This window comes from Oncorhynchus keta, chromosome 25, assembly GCF_023373465.1.
Source record: "Oncorhynchus keta strain PuntledgeMale-10-30-2019 chromosome 25, Oket_V2, whole genome shotgun sequence".
Taxonomy (NCBI): Eukaryota; Metazoa; Chordata; class Actinopteri; order Salmoniformes; family Salmonidae; genus Oncorhynchus; species Oncorhynchus keta.
Genome location: NC_068445.1, coordinates 34791986 through 34817159, shown reverse-complemented (window position 1 = coordinate 34817159; position 25174 = coordinate 34791986). Strand labels below are relative to the sequence as shown.

At 45.8% G+C, this 25174-nt stretch overlaps 1 protein-coding gene across 2 annotated transcripts in view; it reads left to right on the top strand.

The window, feature by feature from the left end:
* LOC118357965 (ATP-binding cassette sub-family A member 2-like) overlaps window positions 1-25174 on the top strand; it is a 171299-nt gene that overhangs the window by 70184 nt on the left and 75941 nt on the right. For both annotated transcript variants that reach the window (XM_052479142.1, XM_052479141.1), the window contains exon 2: window positions 23146-23239. In XM_052479142.1, the coding sequence (XP_052335102.1) occupies window positions 23146-23239 (94 nt within the window). The remainder of the gene's footprint in view (window positions 1-23145; window positions 23240-25174) is intronic.

The following is a 25174-nucleotide window of genomic DNA, read 5'->3' as shown; positions in this document are numbered from 1 at the left end:
GCCATTACTAAAGTAGTACACTATATTGAGTTAATAAGGTGCCATTACTAAAGTAGTACACTATATAGGGAATAAGGTGCCATTACTAAAGTAGTACACTATATAGGGAATAAGGTGCCATTACTAAAGTAGTACACTATATAGGGAATAAGGTGCCATTACTAAAGTAGTACACTACATAGGGAATAAGGTGCCATTACTAAAGTAGTACACTATATAGGGAATAAGGTGCCATTACTAAAGTAGTACACTATATAGGGAATAAGGTGCCATTACTAAAGTAGTACACTACATAGGGAATAAGGTGCCATTACTAAAGTAGTACACTATATAGGGAATAAGGTGCCATTACTAAAGTAGTACACTATATAGGGAATAAGGTGCCATTACTAAAGTAGTACACTATATAGGGAATAAGGTGCCATTACTAAAGTGGTACACTATATATGGAATAGGGTGCTATTTGGGACACAACCCTGTGCAATTGTGGTTCAGGTTAGCCAGACTCTAATGTGTTTACCAAACAAAATAAAACAGAACATTGCAGCTGTATGATTACAGTGCCACAGCACAGCTACAAACACCCCTATGGAGATGTGTTGTAATGTGTCAAAGCCATTTGTAGCATGGCGATACAAGTGTGGCAGTTGTAAAATGCATATTAGAGGCTTTTTGCATAACAATGTCGTTATGTAATATCTAAAGACTCTGAGATTATGTCATTGCATAAAAACGGTCCGTGATAAACACAAGTGGGTATCTTTGGCTCTATCGCTGAGACATACCTGTATCTCTCTCTCTCTCTCTCTCCCCCTCTCTCTCTCTCTCCCCCCCTCTCTCTCTCTATCTCTCTCTCCCCCTCTCTCTCTCTCTCTCTCTGTCTCTCTCTCTCTCTCAATTCAACATGTTTACATTGCCAAAGCAAGTGAAAAAGATAGTAAACAAAAGTGAAATAAACAATAAAAAATGTACAGTAAACATTACACTCATTTCAAATGTCATATTATGTGCACATAGTTAAAGTATGAAAGGGAAAATAAATAAACATAAATATGGGTTATATTTAAATTTATATTTGTTCTTCACTGGTTTCCCTTTTCTTGTGGCACAGGTCACAAATATTGCTGCTGGGATTGCACACTGTGGTATTTCACCCAATAGATATGGGAGTTTGTCAAAATTGGGTTTGTTTTCAAATTCTTTGAGGGTCTGTAAAATCTGAGGGAAATATGTGTCTATAATATGGTCATACATTTGGCAGGAGGTTAGGAAGTGCAGCTCAGTTTCCTCTTCATTTTGTGGACGATGTGCACACAGCCTATCTTCTCTTGAGAGCCGTTTCTCAATGGCGACGTTTCTCAATAGCGTTTCTCAATAGCAAGGATATGCTCACTAAGTCTGTACATAGTCAAAGATTTCCCTTAAGTTTATGTCAGTCACAGTGGTCAAATCAAGTCAAATTGTACCTGTTCCACTACATCCCCGTCGATGAGAATGGGGCGTGCTTGGTCCTCCTTTTCCAATAGTCCATAATTATCTTCTTTTTCTTGATCAAGCTGAGGGAGAAGTTGTTGTCCTGGCACCACACGTTCAGGTCTCTGACGTCCTCCCTATAGGCTGTCTCATCATTGTCAGTGATAAGGCCTACCTACCACTGTTGTATCATTGGCAAACTTGATGATGGTGTTGGAGTGGTGCCTGGCTATGCAGTCATGAGTGAACATGGAGTACAGGAGAGGACTGAGTATGCACCCCTGAAGGGCCCCTGTCTTGAGGATCAGCGTGGCGGATGTGTTGTTACCTACCCGTATCACCTGGGGGCGGCCCGTCTGGAAGTCCAGGTGTGCGAGCGTTGCAAAATACATTTTGAAATCTATGTTATTGAAATATTTGCGTTGCCAAGGGCTAAAATAGAAATCAGTTCTATTTCTGACTCGCACTGCAAGTCCTGCCTCTCCCATCTACTCATTGGTTTATAGAAGCAGGTACCCACGTGCCATCTCCTCATTGGTTATACCCACGTTGGTGACTGAGAGACGAACAAGGTCAGTAGCGTTAATGCACCTAATTTATGAAAGTTGCCAATCGCAATATAAAGTCAAGAGAAGAAAAGGCCTGGAAGGAAAAGAGATGACTACAAACAATTCGGTTGACCATTTTATGTGTGGATTAATTGGCGGAGTTTGTATCCCAGGACAAATTATCTAGCAAATGCAAGCTAACTAGTTAAATTGACATCAATGTTTAATGCTTTTGTTTTGATATTTTGACCTGAGTGTCGTGTTCGTGCTTGGTGTGGGGGGACAAAATGAATGTATGCACATTGGCGCACGTGCGCAGCCGGTTTGGGTTCCGTGTTAGTCAGCTAGCTAACATAAATCGCATTCCTCTTTATTTGATTCAAGTTGTTGAGTCGGCTAAATTAACTGCATTAGCTAATTATGTGAAATGTAAACTAATTAGAAAAATATATATAATAAAATATATCTCTCTCAATCTCTGCTGCTTCTCCTTAATTTTTTAATCAATTTTCTTTCTCTCGCTTTGAACCAACTACTCATCACACTTTATGCACTGCAGTGTTGGCATGTGTGCATGTCTGTGTGCGTGTCTGTGTAATGTGTGCATGTGTCTGTGTGCTGTGTGCGTGTCTGTGTGCGTGTCTGTGTAATGTGTGCGTGTCTGTGTGCATGTCTGTGTAATGTGTGTGTGTCTGTGTGTGTGTCTGTGTGCGTGTCTGTGTGCGTGTCTGTGTGCATGTCAGTGTGTCTGTGTGCATGTCTGTGTAATGTGTGCGTGTCTGTGTAATGTGTGCACGTGTCTGTGTGTCTGTGTGCGTAATGTGTGCGTGTCTGTGTAATGTGTGCGTGTGTGTCTGTGTGCATGTGTGCGTGTCTGTGTGCGCGTGTCTGTGTGCATGTGTGCGTGTCTGTGTAATGTGTGCGTGCATGTGTGCATGTCTGTGTAATGTGTGCGTGTCTGTGTGCATGTGTGCGTGTCTGTGTTGTGTGTGCGTGTCTGTGTGCATGTGTGCATGTCTGTGTGCATGTCTGTGTGCGTGTGTGAGTGTCTGTGTGTCTGTGTAATGTGTGCGTGTCTGTGGGGAGAGGGGGGAGAGAGTGAGAGAGAGAGAGGGAGGGAGAAAGAGAGGAAGTGTGTGTGTGTGTGTGTGTTTTGTGTGTCTGTGAGTATGTATTGTGTGTGTGTGTGTGTTTGATTGTCAGTGTAGTATGTGTTTTTTTAACCTTTATTTTACTAGGCAAGTCAGTTAAGAACAAATTCTTATTTTCAATGACGGCCTAGGAACAGTGGGTTAACTGCCTGTTCAGGGGCAGAATGACAGATTTGTACCTTGTCAGCTCGGGGATTCGAACTTGCAACCATTCGGTTACTAGTCCAACGCTCTAAACACTAGGCTACCCTGCCGCCCCGTGTGTGTGTGTGTGTGTGTGTGTGTGTGTGTGTGTGTGTGTGTGTGTGTGTGTGTGTGTGTGTGTGTGTGTGTGTGTGTGTGTGTGTGTGTGTGTGTGTGTGTGTGTGTGTGTGTGTGTGTGTGTGTATGTGTGTGTTGGATTGTCAGTGTAGTATGTGTGAGTGTGTGCGTAGAGACATAATACTTGTTGGAGGCTTGAGCACTGTATGGAGCTAGAGAGCTGAGGAGATATTTATCCTAGCTGGTATCTCCTCATGGTATTGTCATGGTATTATGAGGAGATATTTATCCTAGCTGGTATCTCCTCATGGTATTGTCATGGTATTGTGAGGAGATATTTATCCTAGCTGGTATCTCCTCATGGTATTGTCATGGTATTGTGAGGAGATATTTATCCTAGCTGGTATCTCCTCATCGTACTGTCATGGTATTGTGAGGATATATTTATCCTAGCTGGTATCTCCTCATGGTATTGTCATGGTATTGTGAGGAGATATTTATCCTAGCTGGTATCTCCTCATGGTACTGTCATGGTATTGTGAGGAGATATTTATCCTAGCTGGTATCTCCTCATCGTACTGTCATGGTATTGTGAGGATATATTTATCCTAGCTGGTATCTCCTCATGGTACTTTCATGGTATTGTGAGGATATATGTATCCTAGCTGGTATCTCCTCATCGTACTGTCATGGTATTGTGAGGATATATTTATCCTAGCTGGTATCTCCTCATGGTACTGTCATGGTATTGTGAGGATATATTTATCCTAGCTGGTATCTCCTCATGGTACTGTCATGGTATTGTGAGGAGATATTTCTCCTAGCTGTGCTGTCATGGTATTGTGAGGAGATATTTATCCTAGCTGGTATCTCCTCATCGTACTGTCATGGTATTGTGAGGAGATATTTATCCTAGCTGGTATCTCCTCATCGTACTGTCATGGTATTGTGAGGATATATTTATCCTAGCTGGTATCTCCTCATCGTACTGTCATGGTATTGTGAGGAGATATTTATCCGAGCTGGTATCTCCTCATCGTACTGTCATGGTATTGTGAGGATATATTTATCCTAGCTGTGCTGTCATGGTATTGTGAGGATATATTTATCCTAGCTGGTATCTCCTCATCGTACTGTCATGGTATTGTGAGGAGATATTTATCCTAGCTGGTATCTCCTCATCGTACTGTCATGGTATTGTGAGGATATATTTATCCTAGCTGGTATCTCCTCATGGTACTGTCATGGTATTGTGAGGAGATATTTATCCTAGCTGGTATCTCCTCATCGTACTGTCATGGTATTGTGAGGATATATTTATCCTAGCTGGTATCTCCTCATGGTACTGTCATGGTATTGTGAGGAGATATTTCTCCTAGCTGGTATCTCCTCATGGTACTGTCATGGTATTGTGAGGAGATATTTCTCCTAGCTGTGCTGTCATGGTATTGTGAGGAGATATTTCTCCTAGCTGGTATCTCCTCATGGTACTGTCATGGTATTGTGAGGAGATATTTCTCCTAGCTGTGCTGTCATGGTATTGTGAGGAGATATTTCTCCTAGCTGTGCTGTCATGGTATTGTGATAGAGAGACTGTGAGAGGGCCCTGTGTGTTACACCGCTGTGACAACGCTGCTGCCTGCCTGCCGCATCTTGACTGATGTAACAAATCACCACAGGGATGGACTGAACTGTGTGTGCAGTCACAAATCACCCCCACTCAGGACCGGCTATGAAACACAGTCAAACTCTCTCAAACCCAGACGGAGAATTGCAGTGACAGGCAGAAAGCAGTCCAAGTGATATGTGCTTTCAGATAATACAGCAGTATTGTCTTGACTGATGTGAACACACACACACACACACACACACACACACACACACACACACACACACACACACACACACACACACACACACACACACACACACACACACACACACACACACACACACACACACACACACACACACACACACACACACACACACAAACAAACACGCCTGGCATTTATCTCACACATTACTGTTCTATAGAGCACTCCACAGTGAATTCATCACCATACCATTCTAATGATCAGCCCTCTTAATAATTGAACTGCAAATGAGTGCCGAGCTACTCGTCAATAATTTATTAGCTGCATTGTATTAAACTACAGTTACAGCAGCAGCATAGAGCTCCTTCTTTTGTGTTAGAGAACAGAGGAGAGGACAGAGAGAACAGATGAGAGAACAGAGGAGAAGAGAGGACAGAGGAGAGAACAGAGGAGATGACACAGGAGATAATAGATGAGAGGACATAGGAGAGAACAGAAGAGAGACCAGAGAAGAGAACAGAGGGGAGAACAGAGGAGAGGACAAAGGAGATAACAGAGGAGAGGACAGAGAAGAGGACAGAGGAGAGAACAAATGAGAGAACAGAGGAGAGGACAGAAGAGAGAACAGAGGAGAGGACAGAGGAGAAGAGAGGACAGAGGAGAGAACAGAGGAGATGACACAGGAGATAATAGATGAGAGGACATAGGAGAGAACAGAAGAGAGACCAGAGAAGAGAACAGAGGAGAGAACAGAGGAGATAACAGAGGAGAGGACAGAGAAGAGGACAGAGGAGAGAACAGAAGATAGACCAGAGCAGAGGAGAGATAGGCTACTAGGAAAGATACCAGCTAAAGAGGACAGAAACACATAATAACCGAGGTGTAAAATCTGATGAAATGGGGGGTTGTCTTGTCTTGTCTTCTATTGAGCAGAATCTCTTTGTCTTGTCTTCTATTGAGTAGAATCTCTCTGTCTTGTCTTCTATTGAGTAGAATCTCTGTCTTGTCTTCTATTGAGTAGAATCGCTCTGTCTTGTCTTCTATTGAGTAGAATCTCTCTGTCTTGTCTTCTATTGAGTGGAATCTCTGTCTTGTCTTCTATTGAGTAGAATCTCTCTGTCTTGTCTTCTATTGAGTAGAATCTCTGTCTTGTCTTCTATTGAGTAGAATCTGTGGAAGACTGGGGGCCAAGTACCTGACCATGTACCTGTAGTTCTGTTCATAATGATTGTATCTGGACCTTTGCAACTGCTTCTCTCTCTGCACTGTTATCTCAAATCCCATCAAATGTTATTTGTCACGTGTCGAATACAACAGGTGTAGGTAGACCTTACCCCGAAATGCTTACTTACAAGCCCTTAACCAACAATGCAGTTTTAAGAAAATAAGATCAGAAAGTATTTACTAAATAAAGTTTAAAAAGTAATACAATAAAATAACAATAACGAGGGTATATACAGGGGGTACTGGTACTGAGTCAATGTGCAGGGGTACAGCAATATTGCAAAACACAGCTTAGCCTTTTGTTAATCCACCTGTCGTCTCAGATTTTGAAATTATACATTACAGCGAAAGCAATCCAAGCATTTGTGTAAGTTTATCGATCGCATGACAAAACATTATGTACACTTAGCATTAGGTAGCTTGGTCACGAAAATCAAAAAAGCAATCAATTTACCTTTGATGATCTTTGGATGGTTTCACTCACGAGACTCCCAGTTATACAACAAATGTTCCTTTTGTTTCCAATAAAGATTATTTTTATATCCAAAATACCTCCGTTTGTTTGGCGTGTTATGTTCAGAAATCCACAGGCTCGAGCGGTCACGACAATGCAGACAAATTCCAAATAATATCCGTAATGTCCACAGAAACATGTGAAACGTTTTTTTTATAATCAATCCTCAGGTTGTTTTTAAAATATATAATCGATAATATATCAACCGCAAATGTCTTTCACAGTAGGAGAGGGAAAAACAATAGCTGTCCAAATTCTGTTGCGCGAGCAAAACTCATGTGACCACCTGACGCGATGTTATCTTTTTGGCTCATTTTTCAAAATAAAAGCCTGAAACTATGTTTGAAGTTGACATTTTGAGGGAGCGATAGGAAAAGGAATCTGGTTGATATCCCTTTAAATGGAGCAATGGGAGGCTATGGAACATGGAGTTTTCAAAATAGAAGCCACTTCCTGGTTTGATTTTTCTCTGGGTTTCACCTGCAATATCAGTTCTGTTATACTCACAGACAATATTTTGACAGTTTTGGAAACTTTAGAGTGTTTTCTATCCTAATCCATCAATTACAGTGGGGCAAAAAAGTATTCAGTCAGCCACTAATTGTGCAAGTTCTCCCACTTAAAAAGATGAGAGAGGCCTGTAATTTTCATCATACTTCAACTATGACAGACAAAAGGAGAAAAAAAATCCAGAAAATCACATTGTAGGATTTTTAATGAGTTTATTTGCAAATTATGGTGAAAAATAAGTATTTGGTCAATAACAAAAGTTTATCTCAATACTTTGTTATATACCCTTTGTTGGCAATGACAGAGGTCAAACGTTTTCTGTAAGTCTTCACAAGGTTTTCACACACTGGTTTTCACACACTGTTGCTGGTATTTTGGCCCATTCCTCTAGAGCAGTGGTGTTTTGGGGCTGTTGCTGGGCAACATGGACTTATAACTCCCTCCAAAGATTTTCTATGGGGTTGAGATCAGGAGACTGGCTAGGCCACTCCAGGACCTTGAAGTGCTTCTTACGAAGCCACTCTTTCATTGCCCGGGCGGTGTGTTTGGGATTGTCATGCTGAAAGACCCAGCCACGTTTCCTCTTCAATGCCCTTGCTGATGGAAGGAGGTTTTCACTCAAAATCTCACGATACATGGCTCCATTCATTCTCCCAGACTTTCTGGATTTTTTTTCTCATTTTATCTGTCATAGTTGAAGTGTACCTATGATGAAAATTGCAGGCCTCTCTCATATTTTTAAGTGGGAGAACTTGCACAATTGGTGGCTGACTAAATACTTTTTTGCCCCACTGTATATGCATGTTCTAGGCACCTGGTCCTGAGAAATAGGCCGTTTACTTTGGGAACGTTATTTTTCAAAACATAAAAATAGTGCCCCCTAGCTTCAAGAGGTTAAGTAGCCTTTTGGACCTGGACTTGGCACTCCGATTCCGATTGCCATGGGGTAACAAAGAGAACAGTCTATGACTTTGGTCTTTGAACATTTTGGGGCCTGCCTCTGAGACGGCCTAGTATAGAGGTCCTGGATGGCAGCAAGCTTGGCCCCAGTGATGTCTGTAGCGCCTTACGGTCGGATGCAAAACAGTTGCCATACCAGGTGGTGATGCAACTGGTTAGGATGCTCTCAATGGTGCAGCTCTAGATCTTATTGAGGATCTGGGGACCCATGCCAAATATTTTCAGTCTCCTGTGGGGGAATAGGCGTTGTTGTGCCCTCTTCTCACATGTCTTGGTTTGTTTGGACCATGATCGTTTGTTAGTGATGTGGACACCAAGAAACTTGAAGCTCTCGACCCGCTCCACTACAGCCCTGTCGATGTGAATGGGGGCATGTTTGACCCTCCTTTCCCTGTAGTCAACAATCACCTTTTTTGTCTTGATCACATTGAGGGAGAGGTTGTTATCCTGGCACCAAACTGTCAGGTCTCTGACCTCCTCCCTATAGGCTGTCTCATCGCTGTCGGTGATCAGTCCTACCACCATTGTGTCGTCAGCAAACTTAATGATGGTGTTGGAGTTGTGTTTGACCACGCAGTAGTGGGGGAACAGGGAGTACAGGAGGGGACTAAGCACGCACCCCTGAGGTGCCCCCGTGTTGAGAATCAATGTGGCTGATGTGTTGCTCCTAATTCTGAGTGTATCACACAGTCATCTGGAACCGCTGGTGTTCTCATACATGCTTCCGTGTTGCTTGCATCGAAATGGGCATAAAAGGCATTTAGCTCGTCTGGTAGGCTTGCGTCACTGGGCAGCTCGCGGGTGGGTTTACTTTTACAGTTTGCAAGCATTTCCGACGAGCGTCTAAGCCGGTGTAGTAGGATTCAATCTTAGTCCTGTATTGATGCTTTGCCTGTTTGATGCTTCATCTGATTAAATAGCGGAATATCTTATAAACATCTGGATTAGTGTCCCACTCCTTGAACACTGCAACTCTAGTCTAGCTCGTTGTGGATTTTGCCTGTAATCCTTGGCTTCTGGTTGGGATATGCATGTACAGTCACTGCGGGGATGACGTCATTGATGCACTAATTGAGGAAACTGGTGACTGAGGTGTTATACAACTCAATGTCATCGGATGAATCATGGAACACATTCCAGTCTGTGCTAGCAAAACAGTACTGTAGCTTAGCATCTGCGTCATCTGACCACTTCCGATTATTGAGCGAGTCACTGCTTTACGAGTCACTGTTCACAAGGAACTAACTAGGCTGCTGAAAAGAGAGAAAGAAAGAAAGAAATAAAGAAAAAGAGTGAGAGAAAGAAAGAGAGAGTGGGAGAAAAGAGAGAAATGAAACAGAGAGAGAAAGAGAGAGAGAGTAGACTGCAGACAGTAGATGAGAGAGGGAAACAGTGGGTTCAGTTGTTCTTAGTTACAGGGTAAAGCAACAAAAGGTCCCAGAGGCAGCGCCTCCACTATTGTTTATTTATTTCAACTTTATTTAACCAGGTAGGCTAGTTGAGAACCAGTTCTCATGTGTAACTGCGACCTGGCCAAGATAAAGCATAGCAATTCGACACATACCACAACACAGAGTTACACATAGGATAAACAAAACATAGTCAATAATACAGTAGAACAAAAGAAAACAAAAAGTCTATATACAGTGAGTGCAGATGAGGTAAGGTAAGAGAGCTAAGGCAATAAATAGGCCATGGTGGCGAAGTAATTACAATAGCAATTAAACACTGGAATTTACATTTTTACATTTAAGTCATTTAGCAGACGCTCTTATCCAGAGCGACTTACAAATTGGTGCATTCACCTTATGACATCCAGTAGAACAGTCACTTTACAATAGTGCATCTAAATCTTAAAGGGGGGGGGGGTGAGAAGGATTACTTATCCTATCCTAGGTATTCCTTAAAGAGGTGGGGTTTCAGGTGTCTCCGGAAGGTGGTGATTGACTCCGCTGTCCTGGCGTCGTGAGGGAGTTTGTTCCACCATTGGGGGCCAGAGCAGCGAACAGTTTTGACTGGGCTGAGCGGGAACTGTACTTCCTCAGTGGTAGGGAGGCGAGCAGGCCAGAGGTGGATGAACGCAGTGCCCTTGTTTGGGTGTAGGGCCTGATCAGGAATGGTAGCTGTGCAGAAGATGAATGTGCAAGTAGAGATACTGGGGTGCAAAGGAGCAAGATAAATATATAAATACAGTATGGGGATGAGGTAGATAGATAGATAAGCTGTTTACAGATGGGCTATGTACAGGTGCAGTGATCTGTGAGCTGCTCTGACAGCTGGTGCCTAAAGCTATTGAGAGAGATATGAGTCTCCAGCTTCAGAGATTTTTGCAGTTCGTTCCAGTCATTGGCAGCAGAGAACTGGAAGGAAAGTTGGCCAAAGGAAGTGTTGGCTTTGGGGATGACCAGTGAAATATACCTGCTGGAGCGTGTGCTACGAGTGGGTGCTGCTATGGTGACCAGTGAGCTGAGATAAGGTGGGGATTTACCTAGCAGAGACTTGTAGATAACCTATAGCCTGTGGGTTTGGCGACGAGTATGAAGCGAGGGCCAACCAACAAGAGCGTACAGGTCACAATGGTGGGTAGTGTATGGGGCTTTGGTGACAAAACGGACAGACAAGCTAGCAGTTAGCAGACCGGGGCTAGGAAGTTAGCCTTTGGGGGACGTCGCGATGGGAGTAAGTCTGTTTTTGCCTCTTCATGCGGTGATGTTGATAGACCAGTCGTGGAATTAGTAGGGTTCCAAGTAACTCTAGGTAGCTAGCAGGCCTATCAGGTTAGCAGAATGGGCCTTCAGCGAGCTTCAGATTATGTCGATATTCCAGTCGTAGAGGATCGGCAGGGGACCGTGCCCCGTACCGGCAGTAGAAGGGGTCCGGATATTGTAGCCCGGGAGTGGGCTTCGGTGGTAGCACAGGAGCCCAGGCTAATTGGTGCTTGCTCCGGGATGGAAATGCTAGCCAGGAGTGGTCACCCGGGATTGCGGTTAGCTAGTTGCGAAGATCCAGATGAAAATGTTCAGAGTTTGCGGTAGGAATCTGCGGTCATCCGGAACCGCTGCTGCGGTCATCCCCCTCTTCAAAGGGGGAGACACCCTTTGACACGGTTACAGACCTATATCCATCCTGCCCTGCCTATCTAAAGTCTTCAAAAGCCAAGTCAACAAACAGATCACTAACCATCTCGAATCCAACCATACCTTCTCCGCTGTGCAATCTGGTTTCCGAGCCGGTCACGGGTGCACCTCAGCCACGCTCAAGGTACTAAACAATATCATAACCGCCATCGATAAAAGAAAGTACTGTGCAGCCGTCTTCATCGACCTGGCCAAGGCTTTCGACTCTGTCAATCACCATATTCTTATCGGCAGACTCAGTAGCCTCGGTTTTTCTAATGACTGCCTTGCCTGGTTCACCAACTACTTTGCAGACAGAGTTCAGTGTGTCAAATCGGAGGGCATGTTGTCCAGTTCTCTGGCAGTCTCTATGGGGGTGCCACAGGGTTCAATTCTCGGTCCGGCTCTTTTCTCTGTATATATCAATGATGTTGCTCTTGCTGCGGGCGATTCCCTGATCCACCTCTTTGCAGACGACACCATTCTGTATACTTCTGGCCCTTCCTTGGACACTGTGCTATCTAACCTCCAAACGAGCTTCAACGCCATACAACACTTCTTCCGTGGCCTCCAACTGCTCTTAAACGCTAGTAAAACCAAATGCATGCTTTTCAACCGTTCGCTGCCTGCACCCGCACGCCCGACTAGCATCACCACCCTGGATGGTTCCGACCTAGAATATGTGGACATCTATAAGTACCTAGGTGTCTGGCTAGACTGTAAACTCTCCTTTCAGACTCATATCAAACATCTCCAATCCAAAATCAAATCCAGAATCGGCTTTCTATTTCGCAAACAAAGCCTCCTTCACTCACGCCGCCAAACTTACCCTAGTAAAACTGACTATCCTACCGATCCTCGACCTCGGTGATGTCATCTACAAAATGACTTCCAACACTCTACTCAGCAAACTGGATGCAGTTTATCACAGTGCCATCCGCTTTGTTACTAAATCACCTTATACCACCCACCACTGCGACCTGTATGCTCTAGTCGGCTGGCCCTTGCTGCAAATTTGTTGCCAGACCCGCTGGCTCCAGGTCATCTACAAGTCCATGCTAGGTAAAGCTCCGCCTTATCTCAGTTCACTGGTCACGATGGCAACACCCACCCGTAGCACACGCTCCAGCAGGTATATCTCACTGATCATCCCTAAAGCCAACACCTAATTTGGCCGCCTTTCCTTCCAGTTCTCTCCTGCCTGTGACTGGAACAAATTGCAAAAATCGTTGAATTTGGAGAATTTTACCTCCCTCACCAACTTTAAACATCTGCTACCTGAGCAGCTAACCGATCGCTGCAGCTGTATATAGTCCATCGGTAAATAGCCCACCCAATTTACCTACCTCATCCCCATACTGTATTTATTTATTTACTTTTCTGCTCTTTTGCACACCAGTATCTCTACCTGCACATGACCATCTGATCATGTATCACTCCAGTGTTAATCTGCTAAAATTGTAATTATTTGCCTACCTCCTGATGTATTTTGCACACAATATATATAGACTCCTTTTTTTTATTTTTAGACTTGTTTATTGTTTACTCCATGTGTAACTCTGTGTTGTTGTCTGTTCACACTGCTATGCTTTATCTTGGCCAGGTCGCAGTTGTAAATGAGAACTTGTTCTCAACTAGCCTACCTGGTTAAATGAAGGTGAAATAAAAAAAATATATTTAAAAAATATGGAGAGAAATGGGTCCGTTATGCTTTGGTTTGAGTCACGTTGTTCGAACTGGTGAGAGCTTTCCGAGCTAAACGTAAGCTGATGACCGCTAGCAATGGTTTGCTGACTGATAGCTGGTAGGTAGTTAGCTGGCTAGCTTCAGTTGAGGGATTCCAGATTGAAGTAAATAGAAATACTTTAGAAAAAAGCAGATCCGCGCTACATTGGGTGAGGCGGGTTGCCGGAGAATATTTAGAAGTTGAGGTTTCGTAAAATATATTTTACAGATATGCGAAGAAAAATATGTAAAAAGATATATACAAGGGACACGACAGGACAAAGACGTCTGACTGCTACGCAATCTTGGAAGAGAATGCATTAATTGCAGTGATGAAGCCGATAATTCAGATATATTTTAATGCGTAAATGTCCATTGGGTCCCGAGTTGACTGGTATTGATTAAAAGCGACGGCACCACAAGCAGAGAGATCCAAGTTTGTTTGTGATGCTCACAGTTTGCCTGGTAAATAAACAACACACAGATGTGCAAAGAGTTGAGCAGAATTATTCTTAGTTGTGTTCTTTTTTCCTTTGCTGACCTTAATGAACCACTACTAACTGGGTCTCCCAGCCTGGACATCGGACCATTCGTTCTGCCTACATCCCTTCACTGACCCCCTTAGAGAGCTAGGGAGCTGTTCCTCTGGACATATTGCTCATGTTCTAGGCCGACTACATTAACAGATGTTTCATTGCCAATGGTTTGGGTCATTGATTGTGCATTCGGACATCAGACTGCCATATCATATGATGTGGTTAGAGAATATGTACGTGTGGGAACTGACATGTGTCACCCTGGAACGCGGCCATGATAACCCATACAAATGAATATCAGATCAAACGCTGACAGACCAGTTTCATGGTTATCAGTTTCCAGTCAATCAAATCCAATGACAATTAAAAAAGAAGGTAAACAATACCCTTGAGTTAGCCTGGGGTGGGTCAGACACTCTTTATAGGCTGAGGCCACAGAGCGAGAGGGAGGGATAAATATGAGAGAAAGCAGATAGCCATGCATGAGATGGAGCATCGATTCTGAAGGAGTGTTTGAAAATCACACCAAAGCCAGGAAAACTCCACTGGTAGAGCCAATAGAGCTTAAGGTTAGGGAGAACAGAGAACATAGCGGGATAGAAGAGAGAGTGAGATAATTAGGGAGGGATAAACATTGGTCCAGACTCAGAACGCTTATATTCATTAGGTACCAAAAGGAAGTTAACGAGCCAGAACGGGGAGGGACCTACCTGAATTTGTCCAATAAAAATGGCTTGTTTTCATTTTTCTTTTCAGAACGTTTTGCTATGGTGTACACTAATGAATATGACCTAGCTGTGCCCAACATTGCAGGAGTCTTTCCCAGATGTTATACAGTAGCATTTAGCCTCCTGCCTGCCTGTGTCTATGAGGGCCCAGGTCAGAAGTAGTGCACTATAGGGAATAGGGCTCTGGTCTAAATTAGTGCACTATATAGGGAATAGGGCTCTGGTCTAAAGTAGTGCACTATATAGGGAATAGGAATATGGTCTAAATTAGTGCACTATATACGGAATAGGGCTCTGGTCTAAAGTAGTGCACTATATAGGGAATAGGGCTCTGGTCTAAAGTGGACCCTTCCCTATCCTGGGGAAATAAGTGTCTGTCTGCTGCTCAAGCTAGCTTGTTATATATGACGGAGTAGTGTGGAGAATCAATCCAGTGCAATTGACCAGGGGTTCCATTCTGGCTCAGCTCTGTGCTCCAGTTGCCTGATGTGTGACTGATTGAGCCCGAACCCTTTGGATAAGCTGCTCTGCAATATTCAGCCCATTTCATTTCCTCCATCTCCCCTCCGTGCCCACCCACAACACTCTGTATTTCCCTAAACCTCAGACATTGGCTACATTGTTTTCCTGTCCCCAATGGCACCCTATACCCTACATAGTACCACTATGGGCCCTAGTCAATAGCAGTGCACTTCATAGGGAATAGGGTGCCGTTTGGAATGCAAGACTGTACAGTGACGCAGTAGAAAATGTTTCAATGGCATGGCTGGAATGCAATTACCTAGGACTCTAAAATCGTATTTCCGTCCCTGTTCTCTCTCTCTCCTCTTCCTGTTTACTTTCTCTCAACTCTCCTCTTCCTGCTCTTTCTTGCTCACCTCTTCCCTTCCTGTTCTCTCTCTCCCCTCTCAGCTCCCTGTTCTCTCTCTCTCCCTTCTTCCTGTTCTCTCTCTTGTTCTCTCTCTCTCTCTCTCTCTCTCTCTCTCTCTCTCTCTCTCTCCTCTTCCTGGTCTCTCTCCCCTCCTTGTTCTCACTCTCTCTCTCCCATCCCGGTTCTCTCTCTCTCCCATCCCGGTTCTCTCTCTCTCCCCTCCTTGTTCTCACTCTCTCTCTCCCATCCCGGTTCTCTCTCTCTCCCCTCCTTGTTCTCTCTCTCTCTCCCATCCTGGTTCTCTCTCTCTCCCCTCGTTCTCTCTCTCTCCCATCCCGGTTTTCTCTCTCTCCCATCCCGGTTCTCTCTCTCTCCCCTCCTTGTTCTCACTCTCTCTCTCCCATCCCGGTTCTCTCTCTCTCCCCTCCTTGTTCTACTCTCTCTCTCCCATCCCAGTTCTCTCTCTCTCCCCTCCTTGTTCTCACTCTCTCTCCCATCCGGGTTCTCTCTCTCTCTCTCCTTGTTCTCTCTCTCTCTCCCATCCCGGTTCTCTCTCTCTCCCCTCCTTGTTCTCACTCTCTCTCTCCCATCCCGGTTCTCTCTCTCTCCCCTCCTTGTTCTCACTCTCTCTCTCTTCCTGTTCTCTCTCTCTTTCCTCTCCATGTTCTCTTTCTCTATACAGACCTAATCAGGGCCATCTGAATGGTGTTTGGGTAGTAAATGAGTTTAGTGTCTTTGTAGTGTTAGATTATCACAAAGGTGTATGTAAGGGGGGGGGGGTGTGAGAAGGATTACTTTATCCTATCCTAGGTATTCCTTAAAGAGGTGGGGTTTCAGGTGTCTCCGGAAGGTGGTGATTGACTCCGCTGTCCTGGCGTCGTGAGGGAGTTTGTTCCACCAATGGGGGGCCAGCGCAGCGAACAGTTTTGACTGGGCTGAGCGGGAACTGTACTTCCTCAGTGGTAGGGAGGCGAGCAGGCCAGAGGTGGATGAACGCAGTGCCCTTGTTTGGGTGTAGGGCCTGATCAGAGCCTGGAGGTACTGAGGTGCCGTTCCCCTCACAGCTCCGTAGGCAAGCACCATGGTCTTGTAGCGGATGCGAGCTTCAACTGGAAGCCAGTGGAGAGAGCGGAGGAGCGGGGTGACGTGAGAGAACTTGGGAAGGTTGAACACCAGACGGGCTGCGGCGTTCTGGATGAGTTGTAGGGTTTAATGGCACAGGCAGGGAGCCCAGCCAACAGCGAGTTGCAGTAATCCAGACGGGAGATGACAAGTGCCTGGATTAGGACCTGCTCCGCTTCCTGTGTGAGGCAGGGTCGTACTCTGCAGATGTTGTAGAGCATGAACCTACAGGAACGGGCCACCGCCTTGATGTTAGTTGAGAACGACAGGGTGTTGTCCAGGATCACGCCAAGGTTCTTAGCGCTCTGGGAGGAGGACACAATGGAGTTGTCAACCGTGATGGCGAGATCATGGAACGGGCAGTCCTTCCCCGGGAGGAAGAGGAGCTCCGTCTTGCCGAGGTTCAGCTTGAGGTGGTGATCCGTCATCCACACTGATATGCCTGCCAGACATGCAGAGATGCGATTCGCCACCTGGTCATCAGAAGGGGGAAAGGAGAAGATTAATTGTGTGTCGTCTGCATAGCAATGATAGGAGAGACCATGTGAGGTTATGACAGAGCCAAGTGACTTGGTGTATAGGGAGAATAGGAGAGGGCCTAGAACAGAGCCCTGGGGGACACCAGTGGTGAGAGCGCGTGTTGAGGAGACAGATTCTCGCCACGCCACCTGGTAGGAGCGACCTGTCAGGTAGGACGCAATCCAAGCGTGGGCCGCGCCGGAGATGCCCAACTCGGAGAGGGTGGAGAGGAGGATCTGATGGTTCACAGTATCGAAGGCAGCCGATAGGTCTAGAAGGATGAGAGCAGAGGAGAGAGAGTTGGCTTTAGCAGTGCGGAGCGCCTCCGTGATACAGAGAAGAGCAGTCTCAGTTGAATGACTAGTCTTGAAACCTGACTGATTTGAATCAAGAAGGTCATTCTGAGAGAGATAGCGGGAGAGCTGGCCAAGGACGGCACGTTCAAGAGTTTTGGAGAGAAAAGAAAGAAGGGATACTGGTCTGTAGTTGTTGACATCGGAGGGATCGAGTGTAGGTTTTTTCAGAAGGGGTGCAACTCTCGCTCTCTTGAAGACGGAAGGGACGTAGCCAGCGGTCAGGGATGAGTTGATGAGCGAGGTGAGGTAAGGGAGAAGGTCTCCGGAAATGGTCTGGAGAAGAGAGGAGGGGATAGGGTCAAGCGGGCAGGTTGTTGGGCGGCCGGCCGTCACAAGACGCAAGATTTCATCTGGAGAGAGAGGGGAGAAAGAGGTCAGAGCATAGGGTAGGGCAGTGTGAGCAGAACCAGCGGTGTCGTTTGACTTAGCAAACGAGGATCGGATGTCGTCGACCTTCTTTTCAAAATGGGTGACGAAGTCATCTGCAGAGAGGGAGGAGGGGGGGGAGGGGGAGGAGGATTCAGGAGGGAGGAGAAGGTGGCAAAGAGCTTCCTAGGGTTAGAGGCAGATGCTTGGAATTTAGAGTGGTAGAAAGTGGCTTTAGCAGCAGAGACAGAGGAGGAAAATGTAGAGAGGAGGGAGTGAAAGGATGCCAGGTCCGCAGGGAGGCGAGTTTTCCTCCATTTCCTCCATTTCTGCTCGGCTGCCCGGAGCCCTGTGTCTGAATACTTATGTAAATAAGGTATTTAAGTTTTATATTTGTAATACATTTGCAAAATATAACACTTTTTTTTTTTTGCTTTGTCATTATGGGGTATTGTCCTCTTGAAGGATACACGCAGATATAGGCACTGCCAAACTCAGGGGATCTGTTTAATATTCAAATCAAGGGTTTGTGTTCTTCTTTTCAGGTCAGAGAAATCAATATAAGCTGGAGAAATTCTAACAAGAGACAAGCGCCCTCTGGATAAAGATTTCTTTCAGTGTGTGTGTGTGTGCGTGTGTGTGTGTCTGTGTGTGTGTGTGTGTGTGTGTGTGTGTGTGTGTGTGTGTGTGTGTGTGTGTGTGTGTGTGTGTGTGTGTGTGTGTGTGTGTGTGTGTGTGTGTGTGTGTGTGTGTGCCTAGCTGTGTCAGAGAGAGTAGTGGTATTTTAATCCTCAGAATCTTATAACAGAAGCTTTGTTGAGTGGGGTCAGTTGCGCCTTTGTGCTTTGTGAGAGAAGCATGTCAAAGAGCTGTTTGTCTGTCATGACCTTCACAGATAGACACATAGGGACAAAGTCTGTGACCCCTCTGTCTCTCTTGTAAATAAGAGACAACGAAGGCAGAGCAGGGTGACACTTTGTCTATATGTGTCTATCTGTGCACACAAACATGCACGCACGCACACACACACACACACACACACACACACGCACGCACGCACGCACGCACGCACGCACACACACACACACACACACACACACACACACACACACACACACACACACACACACACGCACACACGCACACACACACACACACACACACACACCTGCGCTGTCACTCAGTCACTTGTCCATCATTCCTTTCTCTGGTGACTCAGCACTATGATCGAACAGATGGCCCTACACACACGCACGGTTTGTGTGTGGGTGTGTCTGCGTGTTTGTATGGGTTTGGTTGTGGCAGAGAGAAAGAGAGAGAGAGAGGGAGAGAGAGGAGGGGATGAGAGAGAGGGGGATGAGAGAGAGGGAGGGTGGGAGAGAGGGGGGATGAGAGAGAGGGTCTAATGATAGAGAGAGAGAGAGAGAGAGGGGGTGAGAGGAATGAGAGAGAGAGAGAGAGAGAGAGAGAGAGAGAGAGAGAGAGAGAGAGAGAGAGAGAGAGGGGGATGAGAGAGAGAGTGGTATGAGAGAGATAGAAAGAGAGAAGTCTAAGTTTGCGTACTCTCACTGGTGACTCAGTTTGCGTACTCTCGCTGGTGTCTCAGTTTGCATACTCTCGCTGGTGTCTTAGTTTGCATACTCTCGCTGGTGTCTCAGTTTGCGTACTCTCGCTGGTGTCTCAGTTTGCGTACTCTCGCTGGTGTCTCAGTTTGCATACTCTCGCTGGTGTCTTAGTTTGCATACTCTCGCTGGTGTCTTAGTTTGCGTACCCTCTCATCTCCATACCACACTTTAAATGACATTTTGTGATTATGTTTAACACAATGCATTACAGTGCCTTGCGAAAGTATTGGGCCCCCTTGAACTTTGCGACCTTTTGCCACATTTCAGGCTTCAAACATAAAGATATAAAACTGTTTTTTTGTGAAGAATCAACAACAAGTGGGACACAATCATGAAGTGGAACGACATTTATTGGATATTTCAAACTTTTTTAACAAATCAAAAACTGAAAAATTGGGCGTGCAAAATTATTCAGCCCCCTTAAGTTAATACTTTTTAGCGCCACCTTTTGCTGCGATTACAGCTGTAAGTCGCTTGGGGTATGTCTCTATCAGTTTTGCACATCGAGAGACTGAAATGTTTCCCCATTCCTCCTTGAAAAACAGCTCGCGCTCAGTGAGGTTGGATGGAGAGCATTTGTGAACAGCAGTTTTCAGTTCTTTCCACAGATTCTCAATTGGGCGTGCAAAATTATTCAGCCCCCTTAAGTTAATACTTTTTAGCGCCACCTTTTGCTGCGATTACAGCTGTAAGTCGCTTGGGGTATGTCTCTATCAGTTTTGCACATCGAGAGACTGAAATGTTTCCCCATTCCTCCTTGCAAAACAGCTCGCGCTCAGTGAGGTTGGATGGAGAGCATTTGTGAACAGCAGTTTTCAGTTCTTTCCACAGATTCTCAATTGGATTCAGGTCTGGACTTTGACTTGGCCACTCTAACACCTGGATATGTTTATTTTTTAACCATTCCATTGTAGATTTTGCTTTATGTTTTGGATCATTATCTTGTTGGAAGACAAATCTCCATCCCAGTCTCAGGTCTATTGCAGACTCCATCAGGTTTTCTTCCAGAATGGTCCTGTATTTGGCTCCATCCATCTTCCCATCAATTTTAACCATCTTCCCTGTCCCTGCTGAAGAAAATCAGGCCCAAACCATGATGCTGCCACCACCATGTTTGACAGTGGGGATGGTGTGTTCAGGGTGATAGGCTGTGTTGCTTTTACGCCAAACATAACGTTTTGCATTGTTGCCAAAAAGTTCAATTTTGGTTTCATCTGACCAGAGCACCTTCTTCCACATGTTTGTTGTGTCTCCCAGGTGGCTTGTGGCAAACTTTAAACAACACTTTTCATGGATATCTTTAAGAAATGGTTTTCTTCTTGCCACTCTTCCATAAAGGCCAGATTTGTGCAATATACGACTGATTGTTGTCCTATGGACAGAGTCTCCCGCCTCAGCTGTAGATCTCTGCAGTTCATCCAGAGTGATCATGGGAATCTTGGCTGCATCTCTGATCAGTCTTCTCCTTGTATGAGCTGAAAGTTTAGAGGGACGGCCAGGTCTTGGTAGATTTGCAGTGGTCTGATACTCCTTCCATTTCAATAGTATCGCTTGCACAGTGCTCCTTGGGATGTTTAAAGCTTGGGAAATCTTTTTGTATCCAAATCCGGCTTTAAACTTCTTCACAACAGTATCTTGGACCTGCCTGGTGTGTTCCTTGTTCTTCATGATGCTCTCTGCGCTTTTAACAGACCTCTGAGACTATCACAGTGCAGGTACATTTATACGGAGACTTGATTACACACAGGTGGATTGTATTTATCATAATTAGTCATTTAGGTCAACATTGGATCATTCAGAGATCCTCACTGAACTTCTGGAGAGAGTTTGCTCCACTGAAAGTAAAGGGGCTGAATAATTTTGCACGCCCAATTTTTCAGTTTTTGATTTGTTCAAAAAGTTTGAAATATCCAATAAATGTCGTTCCACTTCATGATTGTGTCCCACTTGTTGTTAATTCTTCACAAAAAAATACAGTTTTATACCTTTATGTTTGAAGCGTGAATTGTGGCAAAAGGTCGCAAAGTTCAAGGGGGCCGAATACTTTCGCAAGGCACTGTATATCCATCATACTTCAAAGTGCCCAACAATGCAGGCCACACTTCAGCTGAAGAATGGCTGAGGTTTAAATCAGGACACGACAGTTCTAGATGGACAGCGGGTTCGACCAGGTGACCAGGGTAGATGGGGAGAACTGGGCTGTGTCCCAAATGGCACTGTATTCCCTACGTAATGCACCACTTTTGACCAGGACCTATGGGGACACAGCCCATGTCCCTCCAGGTGATCAGTGATTGCCACTCCCAGAGAACGAGGCTCGGCCTATATGGGCCCAGCAGAGAAGACTGGAGCAGAGGGTCTCTCTTTGTCTTTCTATCTCCACCCCCCTCCCATCTCTCTCTCTCTCTCTCTCTCTCTCTCTCTCTCTCTCTCTCTCTCTCTCTCTCTCTCTCTCATAAAACATAGCTACCGTTCCTCCACATTCTTGATGTGAACTATGAACTTGCCGTTTATCAGGCTCAAGGCATGAAATTTAATGTTGAGAGAGTGATAGTGTCTCTCGTAGTGAGGCTAGGAAGGAAGAAATCGACCCCAGATTTGTATTTAATTAGTGTATTTAACCTTTATCTGACGAGGCAAGTCAATTAAGTCCAAATTCTTATTCACAATGACGGCGAGGGGCGTGTGCAGCACTGAATAAATGAAAGTACAGATAATAAAAAAGGGGGAATGTGGTAGTTATGAAATCCTTCCTAATGGAGGAATAAAATATCAACATTTCCTTTTCCAGTATTGATCAGAACTGAAGAGGTGCTGTTTGTGGCTGGTGGTTCTATGTCTCTGCAGTTGTCTGTGAATCAATCTTCCTTTCTGCTGTGCTTTCACTACTAGATGTCTGTCTTCTCTCAGAGCGTGTGAAACTGAACATGACATCTCTCTAACTCACCCTCCCTCCTTCTCTCTCTCTCAATCTCCCTCCCTCCCTCCCTCCCTCCCTCCCTCCCCCTCCCTCCCTCCCTCCCTCCCTCCCTCCCTCCCTCCCTCCCTCCCTCCCTCCCTCCCTCCCTCCCTCCCTCCCTCTCTCTAACTCGCCCTCCCCCTCCTTCTCTCTCTCTCAATCTCCCTCCCTCCCTCCCTCCCTCCCTCCCTCCCTCCCTCCCTCCCTCCCTCCCTCCCTCCCTCCCTCCCTCCCTCCCTCCCTCCCTCCCTCCCTCTCTCTAACTCGCCCTCCCTCCTTCTCTCTCTCTCAATCTCCCTCCCTCCCCCCCCCTCCCTCCCTCCCTCCCTCCCTCCCTCCCTCCCTCCCTCCCTCCCTCCCTCCCTCCCTCCCTCCCTCCCTCCCTCCCTCCCTCCCTCCCTCTCTCTAACTCGCCCCTCCCTCCTTCTCTCTCTCTCAATCTCCCTCCCCCTCCCTCCCTCCCTCCCTCCCTCCCTCCCTCCCTCCCTCCCTCCCCCCTCCCTCTCCCTCCCCTCCCTCCCTCCTTCTCTCTCTTTCAATCTCCCTCCCTCCCCCTCCCCCTGGCTCTCTCCCTCCCTCCCTCTCTCTAACTTGCCCTCCCTCCTTCTCTCTCTCTCAATCTCCCTCCCTCCCTCCCTCCTGCCTCTCTCCCCCTCTTCCTCCCTCCTTCTCTCCCTCTCGCCCTCCCTCCCTCTCTCTCCCTCTCAACCTCCCTTCCCCTCTCTCCCTCTCTCTCTCTCCCTCCCTCCCTCTCCTCCCTACAGTGGGTGTTGGCCTTTGAGATCTTCATCCCCCTGGTCCTTTTCTTCATCCTGCTGGGCCTGCGCCAGAAGAAACCTGCCATCCCTGTCAAGGAAGGTAGGAAAGACTGAAAGAAGGGAGCTTCACAAAAAGGTGTACAAATGAAAGAGTAGTAGAAGGGATGCAGACGGCAGTGCCAGTCTGTTTGTGCCATCATGCCAAACATTGTTTCGCTTGACAAGTACAGCAAGAGAGAAAGAGAGAACAGATCTGGGACCAGGTTACAGAAAGAGAGAACAGATCTGGGACCAGGTTACAGAAAGAGAGAACATATCTGGGACCAGGTTACAGAAAGAGAGAACAGATATGGGACCAGGTTACAGAAAGAGAGAACAGATCTGGGACCAGGTTACAGAAAGAGAGAACATATCTGGGACCAGGTTACAGAAAGAGAGAACAGATATGGGACCAGGTTACAGAAAGAGAGAACAGATATGGGACCAGGTTACAGAAAGAGAGAACAGATCTGGGACCAGGTTACAGAAAGAGAGAACAGATCTGGGACCAGGTTACAGAAAGAGAGAACAGATCTAGGACCAGGTTACAGAAAGAGAGAATAGATCTGGGACCAGGTTACAGAAAGAGAGAACAGATCTGGGACCAGGCTAATGCAGAAAAAGATGAGAGGAGAACGGGAGCCAGGGGGTGAGGAGTGACGGTGGTTGGTGGTTAGTTAGGCACAGTGTTATGGTTGTGTGGGAATCCCCCGTTGCTACAGCTCACTATTGAAGGGGAGTCCACCACCACCAGTTTGAACACAACACATCAATCTAACCAGACTTTCAGTGACAGTCCCACTGTGCCGTTCCAGAAGGAAGGGAATGCTACTGTAGCCTGCAGATGTAGAGGATGCATCTTGATCTTAATATAGAATGTTTGCTTCTCAAATGGCACCCTATTTCCTACACAGTACACTACTTTTAGTAGTCCTCTGTAAAGGCTATAGGGTGTCGTTTGGGACCCAGCCTCTGTGTGTTGTTGTGACGCTGTATAGAATTTCCACCTACAGTATTTCTGTTCAGTTGTACAATGCTCAAATGGAGCTTTACTAATCTGTCATTGAATGAAAGTCTGGTTACATAAAACACTGGTGTCTAGTGTTGTCATTCATACTGTTTCTTGACTGTCATGTACTGTCATGTTGAGTCATGTACTGTCATGTTGAGTCATGTACTGTCATGTTTAGTCATGTACTGTCATTGTTCACAGACATCCACGCCTGTTTTATTTACCTGTTTTTTTTCTTCTCCTTTACTCTATGACCCTCTGCTTTCACTCTCTCTTGTCTCTCTCTCTCTCTCTCTCTCTCTCTCTCTCTCTCTGATGATGATGCCCCCCCCCTCTCTCTCTCTCTCTCTCTCTCTCTCTCTCTCTCTGATGATGTCCCCCTCTCTCTCTCTCTCTCTCTCTCTGATGATGATCTCTCCCTCTCTCTCTCTCTCTCTCTCTCTCTCTCTCTCTCTCTCTCTCTCTCTCTCTCTCTCTCTCTCTCTCTCTCTCTCTCTCTCTGTCTCTCTCACTCTCTGTCTCTCTCTGTTCTCTCTCTTCTCTCTCTTGTCTCTCTCTCTCTCTCTTCACTCTCTCTCTCTCTCTCCCTCTCTCTCTCTTTCTCTTCTTTCTCTCTCTCTGTTCTCTCTCTCTCCCTTCTCTCTCTCTTCTCTCTCGTATCTTCATGATGCATGTTCACTGCATGCTGAATCAGTCTGTAAGTGTCAAAGTCTTTATCATTGTGTCTTCATGATTATCTCTAAGTTATGATTACCTTGACTCTGACTTTGGTCTCCTGTTATAATCCTGTCTGGGATGTGGGACAATTGTGTGTGTATGTATGTGCTCGTGAGCTATGTGTGTGTGTGTGTGTGTGTGTGTGTGTGTGTGTGTGTGTGTGTGTGTGTGTGTGTGTGTGTGTGTGTGTGTGTGTGTGTGTGTGTGTGTGTGTGTGTGTGTGTGTGTGTGTGTGTGTGTGTGTGTGTGTGTGTGTGTGTGTGTGTG